Source organism: Mycetomoellerius zeteki, unplaced genomic scaffold (assembly GCF_001594055.1).
Source record: "Mycetomoellerius zeteki isolate Tzet28-1 unplaced genomic scaffold, Tzet1.0 scaffold68, whole genome shotgun sequence".
NCBI classification, from domain to species: Eukaryota; Metazoa; Arthropoda; class Insecta; order Hymenoptera; family Formicidae; genus Mycetomoellerius; species Mycetomoellerius zeteki.
Genome location: NW_017257697.1, coordinates 150,839 through 166,719, shown reverse-complemented (window position 1 = coordinate 166,719; position 15,881 = coordinate 150,839). Strand labels below are relative to the sequence as shown.

At 31.4% G+C, this 15,881-nt stretch overlaps 1 protein-coding gene across 1 annotated transcript in view; it reads right to left on the bottom strand.

The window, feature by feature from the left end:
- The window catches only part of LOC108728954 (aquaporin AQPAe.a), a 31,259-nt gene that overhangs the window by 3,535 nt on the left and 11,843 nt on the right, over positions 1-15,881 (bottom strand). The window contains exon 3 of the mRNA XM_018457800.1: positions 849-1,051. Coding sequence (XP_018313302.1) covers positions 849-1,051 — 203 coding nt within the window. The remainder of the gene's footprint in view (positions 1-848; positions 1,052-15,881) is intronic.

Genomic DNA, 15,881 nt, shown 5'->3' with positions numbered 1-15,881 from the left:
AAATCATTAACTAATATCTAATAATTAATTAATATCTAATTTTAATAATTTATTTAAGAAAATCAAATATTTTATAATTATTAAATAACAATAAAGAAAAGACAAATGGACGTCAAAATAAAATTGGCTCAAATATATTTTGCACTTGACATTTGTATTCATATCAATTATTAGTTTTATTATTGTCAATTATCAATTTTATCTTGTGATAGTAAAATTTAGGAAACTTGATGGATTTTATAAAAATATCGATTTAATCTTTATAATGTTGCAAATATGTATAGACAGTGAATATAAAATATTCTACAATAAATCTTCTTTTATAAAAATACAAAAATTTATAATAAAATTGGATGATCGCGTTGTTATCAGTACATGAGTTGATTAAAAATTAATATCAGATGTACCAGATTTTTAAAAACGCCGCTAACGTCCATAAAACAAGATGTAGGCTATTTTTGTCTATATTATTCATTTCTCATGTATTTTTTTATATTATTGTTACTGAATATTGCCTGTATTAAGTAATAATATAAAATACTGACGAGATACGAGAGAGAGAGAGAGAGAGAGAGAGAGAGAGAGAGAGATTTAGGCAACCAGTACGCATTCGGCAACTCTCCTCTATATTCATTAATATACATTAATTATTAATGCAACATTAAAATATGAAATAAATAGTGAAAAATAATAAAACTAATATAAATTATGATTAAAAGAAATTTAATCTAAAACTAAATAAAATATGGCATCGAAAAGTTGATTAACGTAATGACGTGTCACAAAACGATATATTAATGATTCTCATCAAGAATAATGTTAATTGTCAGATTCAAAGTAATATATACCTGTATAGCAATCATAACAGCGAGACCAAAAGCAAAGGAAACTTGTATCATAGATGGCCCAATCCCAGGGATATACGGCTTCATACTACCCATGCATGCCATGCACCCCAGAAAGATTAGAATTGTGGTTCCAATCAATTCTCCTAGGACAGCCATGGACTTGTCCCACGTGCTATCTTCCTCCTCCTCCGTCTTCTTTAGCCCTGAGATGTCAACGGACAGTTCCGTCATTATCACGTCCATATAATTTATACTGCATCGTCGTTATTATATTATATATACGTATTCGTCGTGATACAAAAGAATGACCGCAAAAATCGCCCGTTTTTGGATCCTCAATTTTGAGACTGAACTCTGTGTCCAATGATACCTTATAATGAGACATTAATCACAGAGAAGTTTCAAGTTGAGGTGACAATTGTTTTCAGAGCTGGGGGGGAGGTGGAATCAAAGTCTATTATCGAATTAGCATTATTATAAATCTACGAAGTCCGGTATTTTAAGAAACTTGATCCAGCCGATGAAGGCAGGATCGCGATCGAGCTTTATACACATATATATATATATATATATGTATATTTTTGCGGAATTGTATTTATTTCATCTAATTTTTGCTTTTTAGCGTTGTAAATTTATCGCAAGTTGTTTACGACAGTGAATGCATTTGAAATGTTGTCGACAACATAAAACTTATCATCTCTCTTCCGTTTTTGTTTGTTGCAACCTAAGCAAATGGTTGTAGGCATTATGTAACTAACAAAGTACAAAATGTCAAAAAATGAAGCAATTCAAATATAATTTTAAAAAATATTAATGTCCTGAACTCTATGCGTCTCTGTCTCACTTTGTTCACGTACTATTACTAAAGTGAGACAGACGTACCCATCACGCATAGCTGTCACTCTCGCACAGTCAGCCGCCCCTCTCCAGCGTTAGCATAGGGAAGATTCACTTTAGTATGTATATAGCTCACTGTGGCGAACGCATTTCTGCAGTCTTATGTAAATGACGCTTTGAATGTAAAAAAATCGGATTTTCGCATAAACGTAATATACCTACATAATTAATACGTGACACCCCCTCCAGCTATGATAACAATTATCACCTCAACCTGAAACTTCTTTGTAATTAATATCTCATTGTAGGGTGTCATTTGGCACACAGTTCAGTCCAAAAATTGAGGACCCAAAAAAACAGGCGAAAAAAAATCCTTTTTCATTCTTTCTAATTGAATTTATGGTTTTATGAATTTTATTTCTCATGGAAAAGTAAATATACGAGCATTCCGTAATCACTTTCGATAAAAGACAACCGTAAAAGACATCCGTACCTCAAAAAATATTTTTATAAATGGTAATGATGACAGAGTAATTCTATTATTTAAATTTCTATAAAATATAAATCGGCGAATATATTACTAAAATCGTAAAGCTTAAATTGCGATATTAGAATCGTCAAACTGCACGAATAATTTCGTGAGACAATACGAATTGTCTCACGACGAGAAATAAAACACTATAATTTTGTAGAGAATACACGTCACTCTCGTGTCTTTGTGTATGTGTAAATGAACACTTGTTTAATCTGAAAGACTTTTCATGCTGTACTCTGTTACTTTCTTCATACGATTACCTGATAATTCATCAAGAATCTTTAATTATGCAAGACTGCTAAAGATAGCTCGAATTGAGCCGAAACATTCGGTTGTTATGTTTATGTAAGATTGGAAATATATGTTGTTGATAATGTAATCGCACTAACTACCGTGTATTAAGGCTCTTAATTGCCCGTTTTTTCTATTTAATATGAACACTTGTATTCTCATTATCGATTCGATCTCGTAAACGTACACCAGCAACGATGTTTAATTAAAGAGCAATTATTATACATACAAGGAGAGTCCAACGGCGCACGATGGGTCAGATGACCCGAAATCTTGGCCAAAATTCAAAATGTTGATAGATTGACATAAAACTCGATATCTAAGGGTTTTTGGGATCACTGATTTCAAATCCAAACTCAAAATTTAGAAATTCAAAATGGCGGATCCAACATGGCGGACGTGAATGCTAAAAATGCTAAAATTGCTATTAAATTTGGTATTCAGAGGTTTTTGGAATCTCTGATTTTTAATCCGAACTCAAAATGTAGAAATTCAAAATGGCGAACTCAAAATGGTGGATCTAAACTTTTTAACTTTATCGGAGTTACACAAAGAGCAGTTATTGATATTATTTTGAATCTATGATGCTATTATAAATAGATTTTAGATCGCGGTGTTAGACTAAAAATAATGAACTACAATAAAGGAATTAATTTTAAAAAATCATTGTAAATACATAGTGTGTTTTACGGAACGATCATAATTTAAAATTAAATTTATAATATAAAGAAACGTGGGTCAGGCAACCTGAAATCTTGGCCAAAATTTGAAATATGAAACGATTGGGCTATAAAGTCTTACCCGGGGGTTTTTGAGATCGCTCATTATGAATTTATGGTCAAAATTACAAAATTACAAATTTCCTTCATTAACGTTATTGAGTGGATTAGTACATTGAATATCTCCATACAGCTAAGAATAACGCTCAAGGTATATGCTTGTAGTAGATCTTTTTGAAAGAAATGAAAACGAGCAAAATTGAGCAGGTCAAGCTCAAAGTACACATTTTACTAAACAAAATGATACCTCATTTTTTTCACTTGGATGTGAAGTTTAGGTGTGGCGAGAATCAACAACGCGTACACATGAAAAATCAATTTACGGTTGAATAAATTGTACCAAACATATTAAACTTACATATTTTCTTAATAGCCATTTCACTTATTTCATAATCTTTTAATATTTATTAATGGAAAAATACCAAAAAAACTGCATATTACGAAATTATTCAAAAATTCATTAACGAATGCATTATGCTCTCCATTATTGATTTTATGTGGTTTTCTAAGTTCAATGTACCGCGTAATGATATTAATCAATGGATATACATGTAAGAATCAGTTTTTAAGTACTCTGAAGTGTTTACAAAACGATAAACAGTTTCTTTTCTTTAAATTCTGTATTTAGTTTTTGGCCAAGATTTCGGGTTGCCTGGCCCACTGTGCGGCGGTATATTTTTATTTCTGTTCATTACGTAAACTGAGATCGTTGAATGTATAATCGAAAGAGGTCAAGATATAAAAGTTCGGCCATTGAATGTAACCATGTAACGAGAACGTTTTTAAAGACAAACAATATAATACACAAAAACGATGATAATACATACACAAATACGCAGATTCAAATAACCAATCACCAGTTCTTTTAAATCATTAGTGTTAGAATGATACATCTTTTTAAGTGTATCTTTATTCTAATATACATATAAGTGTATATTAAAGTGTGAAATTATCCTATCTTGTTAATTTTTTATATTTAAAAAGAAAGAAAACTCAACATTGTCTCAACATTATCTTTTATTTTCACAATTACCGCCATTAAAAATCAGTAATTTTTGGAACTATCTACAGTATACGAAATTAATTCAAAGTTAATTCTTTGTAAGACGATTAAGCGATATTTAGGTAAATTGCTTCTCTTGAAATTTTGGTATTCAAAACTTGCAGTGTTTTTATGTCAAGTTCTCGTTTGATAAAATAGTCAATTGTTCTTTAATGAATTCCAAAAGTATAATAGTTTTCGGCGGAGAAGCGTTTTTGGATCGACAGGCAGGATAACTTGGACTGTCACTTTGTTGTAAACTTTCGAGTGGAAACTTTGTTCGCTCCACGTCGAATGCGATTACTACTGGTATAAACCTGGGGTGGGATGGGTCAACGTTGAATTTACATGAAAGCATCGTTGGAGTTATGCACATCGGAGGTCGATATTCGAGCGTTGTTGAGAACGTTGGACTTCAATAATTCTCCACTGAATGTCGCTCCGTTGAGCGTTTCCTGCTCTTTTTTCTTGACAAGGTGGCATAGTTTCCTCTGACGTTCGTGAAATTCACTCGTTGTAATTCTCACGGGGGCTAACAGTAAAATTTTCACGAAAAGAGGGGAGAGCTTTTTGAAATTTTCTCTCGAGAAGTCAAAAGTTGAACTGAATCATAGTTTGCAACAATTAAATTAAAGTACACCCTTTGAACAAGCTTACCATCATTTTCGTATTATTTTGCCATGCAATTTATTTCGTTTTGCATATTTTAATTTAGTTTGAAGTACTAAAGTTAAATGCGTAATAAAGGATGAATAGTTTTCTTTTCCACTTTCCACGGTTTTCTGTTTTTCCAACTATATGCTATATTTTAATATTAATATGAAATATATCGAACGCTCACGTTCCACATGTCTTGCATTGAAATTATATGCATGTTGAATAATAATCTTATCAATCGGGTCAATATTTCATCTCTCAGGCGCCTGTGCAAAGAAGTATTATTAACAGTCAAGTAATCTACAGTCAGAGGTCAAAACTCACGACATTTCTTCTTATTATCCAGACTTGATTTTATAACGATTTATCATGCTAACAAAACGTTATAAAATTGGCCAAAATATATATAATATTTTAAATAATTTTACAAAGCTTATTTTAATATTATTTTAAATGTACGAGTGAATAGAGTTCACTTGTTCCAGTTAATTTGTTCAACATAAATGAACAATTATATATTTTTGTTAATTTTTATCTTTATCATATTTTATTTAAATATTATTCTTTATTCTAAAATCTTTGTGTATCATCATTTTTATCTCGTTGTTGTAGGAAAATTTTAGACATCTATAGATATCTGGAAATAATGATATCTTGTCTTTCTCTTCATTTTACGACTAATTCAGCGATGAGATATTTGTTCTCTACACTAAGTATAAAATTGGTCAATCTATTTATGTGTGCGATGTAAAGAAAAATATTAATTAAATCATATACGGCACGTGTTGTTGTGTATATTAATTTAATCAAACACTTGTTAAAAAAATATGCACGTGATTTTATTGTTTAATTTTTTGCTATAATTAATTTTTACAGTAGCGAATACAATATCCATTATCTACTTTTCGAAATCAAAAATTGATAACGTCCACAATGTTTCTATACGAAACACAAAAAATTATTAATTATTAATTATTTTTAATAATATTATTTTAATTATTATATTCTAATTGTTATATTACGACAACATATATATTATTTTTTATGCACAATTATTTTCGCACGATGTAGTATTTTAATACTTTTTTACGGAATTATAAAAAGACTATACACGTAGAGAATTTTTTCTTAGAATTTACTCTGAAAATATGATAGTCATGGGACAACATTGTATTTCGAAGAATTTTAATGTAAATCTCTCTCGTTCATTAATAAAAACAATAAAGTATAAAATAAATTTGATCAATTTTACTGAAGTGCATGGTAAAAATCTTTAAAATATTGTATTATACTACAAAACTACTAAATTTTCAGAGTAAATTTTAAAAGAAAATTCTCTCCGTGTATGGATGATAAAGTTGAATCGAATACCTCTGCACACCTCTGTGTTTTAACATGCGAGGAACGCGATTTAGGGTATTCGCTATTTCATCCAACATCTTGCGAGAGAAATACTTCCGTGTTAATTTATAGTTGCCGCATTGCCTCCGTATTGTGCTGCATCCGTGTTTTGCATTTCCTGAACGGATCATTCAGATCCGTTGTGCATGCTCATCGTCCGACTTCCACATTCATACGATATTCATAACATACGGATGTCAATATCCTTCGGGTTTAATCGCGCTTATACATATACATATACATATCCGTCTGTATCTCTGAACTATGCATAGAGATGCCAACGCATGTTTGGCCTAGAATTACGACCGAGTTCTCGTGATTAACCGTGTGTCGCACGGATATAATTAGAACCGAACACGTGTCGTGTATGATTTCCATTAATACACAGACTCTGCAGTGTGACAGACCGGGACCGATAGTGATCAGTCATTGACACTCGCGGATTAGTCAGATTTCGATACGATAACGGAAACGCAATCCGACGTACTTCGAAGCCGTTCAAAGTCGTGCGTTTATCTTCTTAAAAACGGGAACTCCGAATCGTATCGATTATAGAATTGTATGGAAATAGATATGTAATTTTCCAAGACAGAGACAATAAATATGTAACGGAAATCTAAATCTATATTATTTTTTATTTTTGGAACAGAGAAGTATTTATAAAAATGAAAATTTAAAATTCAATGTTTAGTTATTTAATTACGGAATATATTTTTATAATGATTCTATAAGGAGAAAAAAGCAAGAATTTTATATCATGCTGTAAAATAATATGTATGAAAATTTATGTGTTACAAATCAAAACGTTTAAATATATACGTAAGCTAACGGAGAGAATTTCCTTTTAAAATTTACCCTGAAAATATGGTAGTTGTGGTACAATACATTTTAAAGATTTTTACCATGCACTTCAATAAAATCGGTCAAACTTATTTTATATTTTATTGTAGTTTTATTAATGAATGAGAGAGATTTACATTAAAATTCTTCGAAATACAATGTTGTTCCACGACTGTTATATTTTGAAGGTAAATTCTAAGAAAAAATTCTCTCCGTGTATCAACTGTTTACGTGAGCTATCAACAATTTACGTCGATAGCTTAAGGTGATGCTGGAGTGACCAAATTATCATTTAATTTTATTTATTTTCATTTATTGTCTTTGTGCTCTTTTTTATTCAATAATTTATATTTTATATAGTCGACACTAGTCAACTAGTCAACTATTTATAAGAAAAAAAAGTTTTGCTTATACTTCTTTTTTATTGATGTTACAATTACGAAAGAAAGAGATTACGAAAGAAATAATCCAACGTGTTCATAAACACTGATCGGTCGGTAATTAATCGACATAAAGAAATTAGAAACGTACAACTTCATACGAGCTCTTTTAATGTTTCGCTAATTTATCACCGGTTAATGATCCGATGGTCGTAAAGATGGTGAGGTACTGGCGGAATAAAGTGTAGAAAGCCATTGCGCGCGTGTTGTACATCAGGACCGAGTAGAAACTTGCGAGGAAAACACATGCGATCGCTTCAAAGCACGGCACATATATCTATATTCACGGAAATATATCTTCGCCAGAGAGACGTGCACTTTCCAAGTTCCACGTAACTCGAACGCGAGCATATCTCTAATCACTAATTAAAAAACCAAACTGCGGAGAACGGAGGCTGACGGTAATTAGCAGGAAAGTGCAGGAGCATAATTACGGATCGCGAAAGTAATCAACAATTACATTTGCCAGGTGAAATGTCCCGTACTTATATGTGCTTCGTCTTCAATACCTTCATCTTTATTTTTAACAAGTTAAACTAACTGTAATTTGATGAAATTAAAACGAAATTGGAAATTATAGAAGTCGTGATGCGAGCAATCAGTCGGGGAGAAAAGAAAAGGAGAAACATTGAAACATTGAAAGGACATTCGTTATTTGCATCAATGCGCTTTCATCGATGCACCATCTACGGTGTCTCTCATACAAATATAAATTAATGTTTCTCTCCGATGCTTGGAAAATCAGCATCAGTGTACCGACTATAACGCATGAGTTTACCAGCTATCGATAGTACGCGAAAAGACAGCAGAAATCTACCGTATCTCTATTCGCAGTGGATTGATAAAGCAGCAATATGCATTTCAGAATATTGTATGCCGTAATATTCATACATTCCTGTTATTTTTATGAGTTGCTTATTGTTAGAGTATCACATCAGAAGCTTGAATAACGTATATTAATTTTGAAACGATATATTTGATTAATTTAATGACCGAATATTGTAATTAAGTATCTGTAATTAACTATTAACTATAATAGTTGTAGACAATATAGATTAATCATTACAATTTTTTATGAATTATAATAATTTTATACAAGAAACATTTTAAATTCGATGTAACGTGTTACTTTCACTGTATATGGTACATTAAAAAAACGTTTTTCTAAGGTATATAAAAATTTAACTAAATATAATTTTTAAATTATTTTGATAATTTAACAAAATTATTTTCAAATGTACGGCTGTAGCTATTAAATTATTTATATAATTTTATAAAATTATTTGTGTAATATAATTTTTAAATACAAAATTATTCTTTCCGTATAAATTTGTCTAATTAGCAAAAGTTACGTCACGTTTTATATAACATCATTAAACACAGGTTTCCTACATTACTTTTACATGTATGAGAAAATGTTATTTTTTACAGAAATTTTTATATGTTTCGCGGGTTATCTTCGAAGGTTATACTCTTCGCTACTAGAGCTGTTTCTCGCTCTGATGAAGTGAACTGCAATGTTCATGAAATGTTGGCATTCTAAGAATGAATTTGAACACGGAGATAACCCGCGAAACGCACAATTTCTCTATAGAAAGTGCCCATGGAAGCCTCAAGAATGTTTTTTTTTTGTTCAACGATAATTTTGACAAGCAATGAACTTAAATGTAAATATATTACACTATTAATTTCATAATATTAAATTAAACCCAATTTGAGTTATTTTTAATCATTTCTATAGTCGTCTCTGCTTCTACCCAATATGTCGTTAATTTAACCAAAACAATAAAATTAAACAATTTAATCCAAGAAAGTGTATTAAATTTGATTCAAATTTAATTTATTATTTAAATATTTATTGAGTGTATACGTTGATTTAAACGTATTTTGAAATTAATCAGAAAAAATAGATCGATTTATTTATATTTTGACATACATGGATGTAAAAATGTTATTTAACTCAAGGAATTAGATTACCGTTGTTCCTTTAATATCCAACAATGCAATATCGATTATCATAATTACTAGTTTGATTACGCTTTATATTCGTTAAGATTTTTGCATTCCGCTGTTAATTTTTCGCAACACATCTCGTAACTAGATAGCGTAGAACTGCGCTTCATAACTGGATAGCGTGAGATTGCGGAAAGGCAATTTATTTCGATGATCTGCCACGGAAAGTATCAGAAAATTACCAGCGTACCGCAAATTTCAATGATCTCTAATAGCAGCGGTATGCGAACAGTGAAATTTCCATAAATCAATTGCACTGAAAAGGTAGAAAGTCAGTTTTTCTTGTAGCGTACGACGCCGTACGATGCAACGTACGATGACGAGCAAAGTACGTTTCATGTTCATAATGTCCGGTGAATTTCTCACGTAAGGACTTAAGAAGAGAACTCACGGTATGCACTCGTGCCTTCACCGTAAAAAAGGCGGCATTTCTAGTATATATGATGTTTGCACACATATTAACGATCAGAAAAATACTATTTGCCCAACTGGCTACAATTGATGTTATTAAAATGGTAATTAAAATGATAACGCCAATATGTTATTATCTTTTTTACGTGCGCACGTGCATAGATGTGTATTTAAGAGTATGAATTAAACAATGTCTCATTTAAGACGTCAAACAACTCACGATAATTCATTTCATTTAATAATTCACGTTTCATATTATTACTCATTGCCAAACACAAGTTTCCGTCACTTTTAAATTTATGGGAAAATATGTTTTATTTTGTTCCACGATAATGTTGTTATAAGAGAACTTGAATATAAAATATATTACGTCGATTATTTTAATTATCAATTTAATTATTTTAATTACCAATTTATTGTGCACTATGTATATCCGTTAATTAACCGATGTTAATCAACTTCCTAAACTTTAGCTAAAGTTATGTGTGACTGTGCCTGGTGTGTAATTACAATTTGTAATTGCGCTCATCATAATTTGCATGAATAAGGCGTTTTACTAATTAGCATAATTAGCTTTCCAATTCATTCTCTAATGGAATCTGTTAAACTTTTGCTAGGAATTTGATCGTGAGTTAGATATAAAATCGCTCGATATGAAAGTAGCCTGTTTGATGCGATACAACATCGGTTCGCTAGTACGTGTGAAAGTACTGAAAATCCGCGTGATTGCCTCTGACCAAGTAACATTTGCTAATGGCTGACCGGTCGACTGGCGATGACATGGTGCCTTATATAATGTCTGCGGAATACATGTACGATTTGTGTAATACGGTTTTTTGCGACGTTAAAGTATCCAATAGTCATCAATCTACAAATTGCTGCACGTACATACTTGCATCGCAACGCGCTCATAAAGACAACGTTATTCACGCAGAAATACATGACTCTGTTCGACTGTAAAATACGACCGAAATGATATCGTAACAGGTTCATCGCGTGAAATACGATCAGCTATCGTGAGTTGTAATGATCTGTTACACTCTGATACGATTCTTTCCATATCTCGACAGATCCATGAAATCGTATGAACTTGATTTTCATAAATCTTCAAAGACTGATAGATGAAATTTCATGCACATATATTTTTAGAAAATAAAAAACACATTTTTATTCTTGCATTTTTTAAGTAAATACACAGTTGGAAAAAATGTGTTGAATTTAACATAAATCGCATGAGTTGAGGACCAAACGGTCCTCAACTCAAATTTTTAAGTTAATTTTACACAAGATGAATATGTTAGAAGATAACACAAATATTATGTAAAAGAATAAATACAAAGAAAGATAACATCGACACAGTTTGTAAATAAACCGTGAAATCTTTTTTGTCAGAAAATTATTAACATTTATGATATGTTAAATTAACACGTATTTTATTCATTTATCTTAGATTTTATGTTTTAAAACACATTATTTTTATGTTACCTGTTCACTTACTCATAAATTGTGTCATTTTGATACTAAGAAACATTAAATATCAATTTCACAAAAAATCTTTAAATAACATAATCACATTATATTAAATTAACATTCGAATATGTTAAAAAATTCAACACAAACTGTTAATACAAACGTGAGTGGACCATTTCCTACACAAATACACAAATTTTTTTACTGTGTACTTTAGTAAATTTGCACGAATTTCTTAATTCTCCATTTGTAACATATTTGTTTGCACAAACAAAATTCTCTCCAATTTCGCGAAATAAAAGAGGGCGAAGGTTGCTCCTCCTAAAATATCTTATTAAAAAACTATTTAACAATTAATGTAACAGAGATGTTAAAAAATAATGAATTTTTATTTTTTGAAAGCTTAGAACAACAAAAAAAACTTGTGCTGAAGAGAGTAAAAATATAGTATTACAGACCGAGGATTAATTATATTATAAACTTTCCGAATTGACTTTATCTATCTTAAAATTTCGCGATACAATTTAAAAGATTTGAATTTTATAAATGTATACGGAAATCAGATGTTTCAAGAAGATACCATAATTTAAAATGTTCTGTGTAAGTTTTAGCTATTTTTAGAAAATATCAACAGCATTTCTTAACTTGGAAAGTAAAAATAAATTTGCTTATATGTCGTCTTAGAATCCAGGTGTTTGATCAACGGAGCGGTTTTCTCAGGAGCATTTTTCGCACGTAATGCTCGGATACCATGAATACCATTAAAACGTAACGCCATTGAGTATAGTTGATGGCGTTACGTGGCGTGCAAACGAAGACACATAAATATTAATTTTTTTCCTCGCCAAACGAGGATAGAAGACGCGCGCGTCCATGCAAGCCACACAGCCGTCGTACATTCGAGCGTATAACCTGCACGTGCATTTCTCATGCGATGTAGTACGAATTCTCTGAAACAGTAGAAAATGGCTAGGTAATCGCATCATGGAGAAATTCCTGGTTTATGCTGAGAGACACGGTCGAAACGCTGCTCGTCGATTAACCATCGTAAACGTCGAGATGCATGAGAGAGCGCAACAACGCGCAAGAGCAGATGCGCTTTTCTTTAGGTTACGCATATTTTTCTTCAGCTTTCGTTGGCTGATGAATTGCGGAATACATTAAACGGACAGCATCACGCTCTAATTGCTTAATCTTGCAGCTACTTTAACGCAAGGGCAGTTTCTCTCGAGAGAAAAAGCAAACGATATTTCCCGTTTGCGAGAACTTTGCGATAATAGTTTAACAAAAAAAATGTAGGAATTGCTGGATTCAATTAATTGCTTGATCTTTCATATTGCTGTCAATTATTAGCGTGCGGAATGATTAGTATTGACCGATAATTATCGTATAATTACACACGCTCTCGTAGTGTATGATGCGCCATCGAGTGTCACAGTCGATTAGATTCACGATGTAACGATATCAACAATAATTTCATCCATTCAATGCGTTGGATAAAACAATTTCTTGCTACAGATACATGCCGGAAATGCAAAACCATATTGAAACATGCGTGACGCGGATGAATTTGTGATATATATGTATATTAATATGCAAAATAATTAAGGGCGCGAGCAACTTATTCACGCTCTGAGCGGTCGACTCGTGATCTGTGCCCTACATACGCGATTTTTTCCGCGTTTAAAGAACATCGCTTCATCTTGTGATTAAAAGCACTAATCACCCCTCGGAAGACAATGGCAAACTGAGAATATCTTTGCCATGAGCACCTCTTCTGAAAAAAGGCCATTCAGATCTGACGTCAAAAACTGTAGATTCCATATATCAGTGGATATATATGTATACAGAAGAGGTCACCGCGTCTCTAACAAAGAGACGACTGAGAGAAGAGATGCAAAACATTGCATAAATATAAAAATAGTTAAAAGCTAACTCAAATAATTAAAATTAGATAATAATGATACAGGACTCTAAACCGAGCTGGGTTATGATGCTATAAAATTATGAAGCTATAATTGTTATAAAGTATATATTTGTCATAAAAACATAAACATTTCGATTCTTATCGGGTTATCTTTAGTGTATATTAAAAATATCAGTGCTGGAACTAGAGTGAGGCGAACGAAACACTTGCCTCGTGTAAAAAATTTGAAGGGACGCAAAAATGGCAATATATAAATTTCTATACTTATATTTTAATTCATATATAGAATCGTATATGATAATGGGTGGTCGTACAACAACTCGCATACATTCATGTAGAATTCCATACAAATCCATACGTGAATGTATATAACTATGCATGGTTGCATAACAACACACATATACATTTATGAGAGTTCCATACAAATTCATATATTGTACATGACTATGCAATGGTTGTAGATATAACAACCCATATATATTCATGTATGGTTCCATACATGAATGTATTGCTCCATACAAATCCATACATGAATGTACGGATGTATATAAGTATGCATGGTCGCATAACAACACGCATACATTCATATAGGATTCCATACAAATTCATACATGAATGTACATGACCATGCATCGTCGCACAACACATGCATACGTTCATGTATGATTTCATACAAAACCGTACGTGAATGTATACGACCATACACGAATATACACTCAACCATCCTACAATCATATATTAGCATTCAAAATTATACATTATTTAATTATATTTATTTAATGATCTATGTGTGCCCATATATAATCATGTACAATCATGAATGGACTGTTTTTTCCCAGGAAATGACTAAACTTCTCGCAAATCTTATGGTTGATATACTTAACATAGGGTAACTCTGGTATATACGCCGCACCTATCAAAAGCTTAATTTATTATTTACTATGTTTAAAGTAAACGAACTACAGTTATATCAGTAAAAACTTTGTACTGTCTACTACTATGAAAAAAATATTAGAAATCCGAAATATTTATTTTTCGTATTAAGAAATGAACTTTTTGAAATCCTTGCATTTTTGCCGTATATCTCACAGGAGTGGGATATATGGCTACTAATAAGGGGAGAGGGGGGTACAGCTCATGAAAAATTTACAAATAATGCTTATAAATAAGACATAAAATGACACAATAACTTATAAAATATGTTTATATAAAGTTTTAAGGAATAAGAATGATAAATATGTATATGAAGTAATAAATAATAATTACAATCTTCCTACATATATTACAAGTGTTATGACATGAGGTACATATTTCATGTAATATATTCATTGCATTTAGTGCACTGAATTCAATCTGCGCACTTTGTATGCTTTGGGCATAAATCCCATCCGCTAAAAATGCCGTATATCCCAAACAGATGGGATATACAAGAGAGAGACAGCAAATTAAACAAAGAATACGAAAGCAAAACACTTGTATTTTGCTATAAAACATGCTTTACTATTCTTCTACACGTATATATAACGAAATAACCAACTAGGTCTTTTACACGCCCTACAGTAATCATTTTATGTAGATTATAATTTATGATGGCGCTACTTATTACAATGATAACTCGATTCAACTCACAATAATTTCATTAATATTAACAGTAAGAAGCTGAAATCATAACACAATACTAATATAACATAAAGGCATGTAACAGAGTAGTTGCGAGAAAATTATTCCCATTCCTTCTATTTTTTCTGACTTCTGCGGCGTAAATCCCAGTGCGGCGTATTTGCCGGAGTTATCCTATGTGTCCATGTATTGTATATAAGAGATATTTAGGATCAATAAGAAATGACAATAAGAGATTAATGTTTTTTTCTTTGAAATCTTACAGCTGTTCAATTTTTCGTATACAATTATTATAAGTGTAAAAATTGAAATATACACGTCCTTGTTCAAATGCTTAACAGTTAAAATACAATGTGTGGTGTCTTCCATTATTAATTAAATAATTAAATAAAAGCATACCTGAAGAAAAACCATCACAAGTCATTATCATTACAATGTATGTACTATGCAGACAGTTTAACAGATACTTTTCAAATTCCTTTAGAGATTTATGGATGGATTCCATGATTGAATTTAACAAAAATATATGCTGTCCCAAGTCACCTGCACTTGTCCCAAGTCACTCATTTACCGTATGTATTCACATATGCATAGAAGGTTGGAACGCAACAGAGATAGAAAAGAACGATAGTAATTGGAAAAGAAGAGAGATAGAGAAAGAAAGCATTGTAATGAGAAGGAAAAGAAAGAGAGGGATGCAACAAGGGAGAAAGAAAGTTGAAAATATATATAAATAAGAATATTGTATATATTTATATATATATATATAT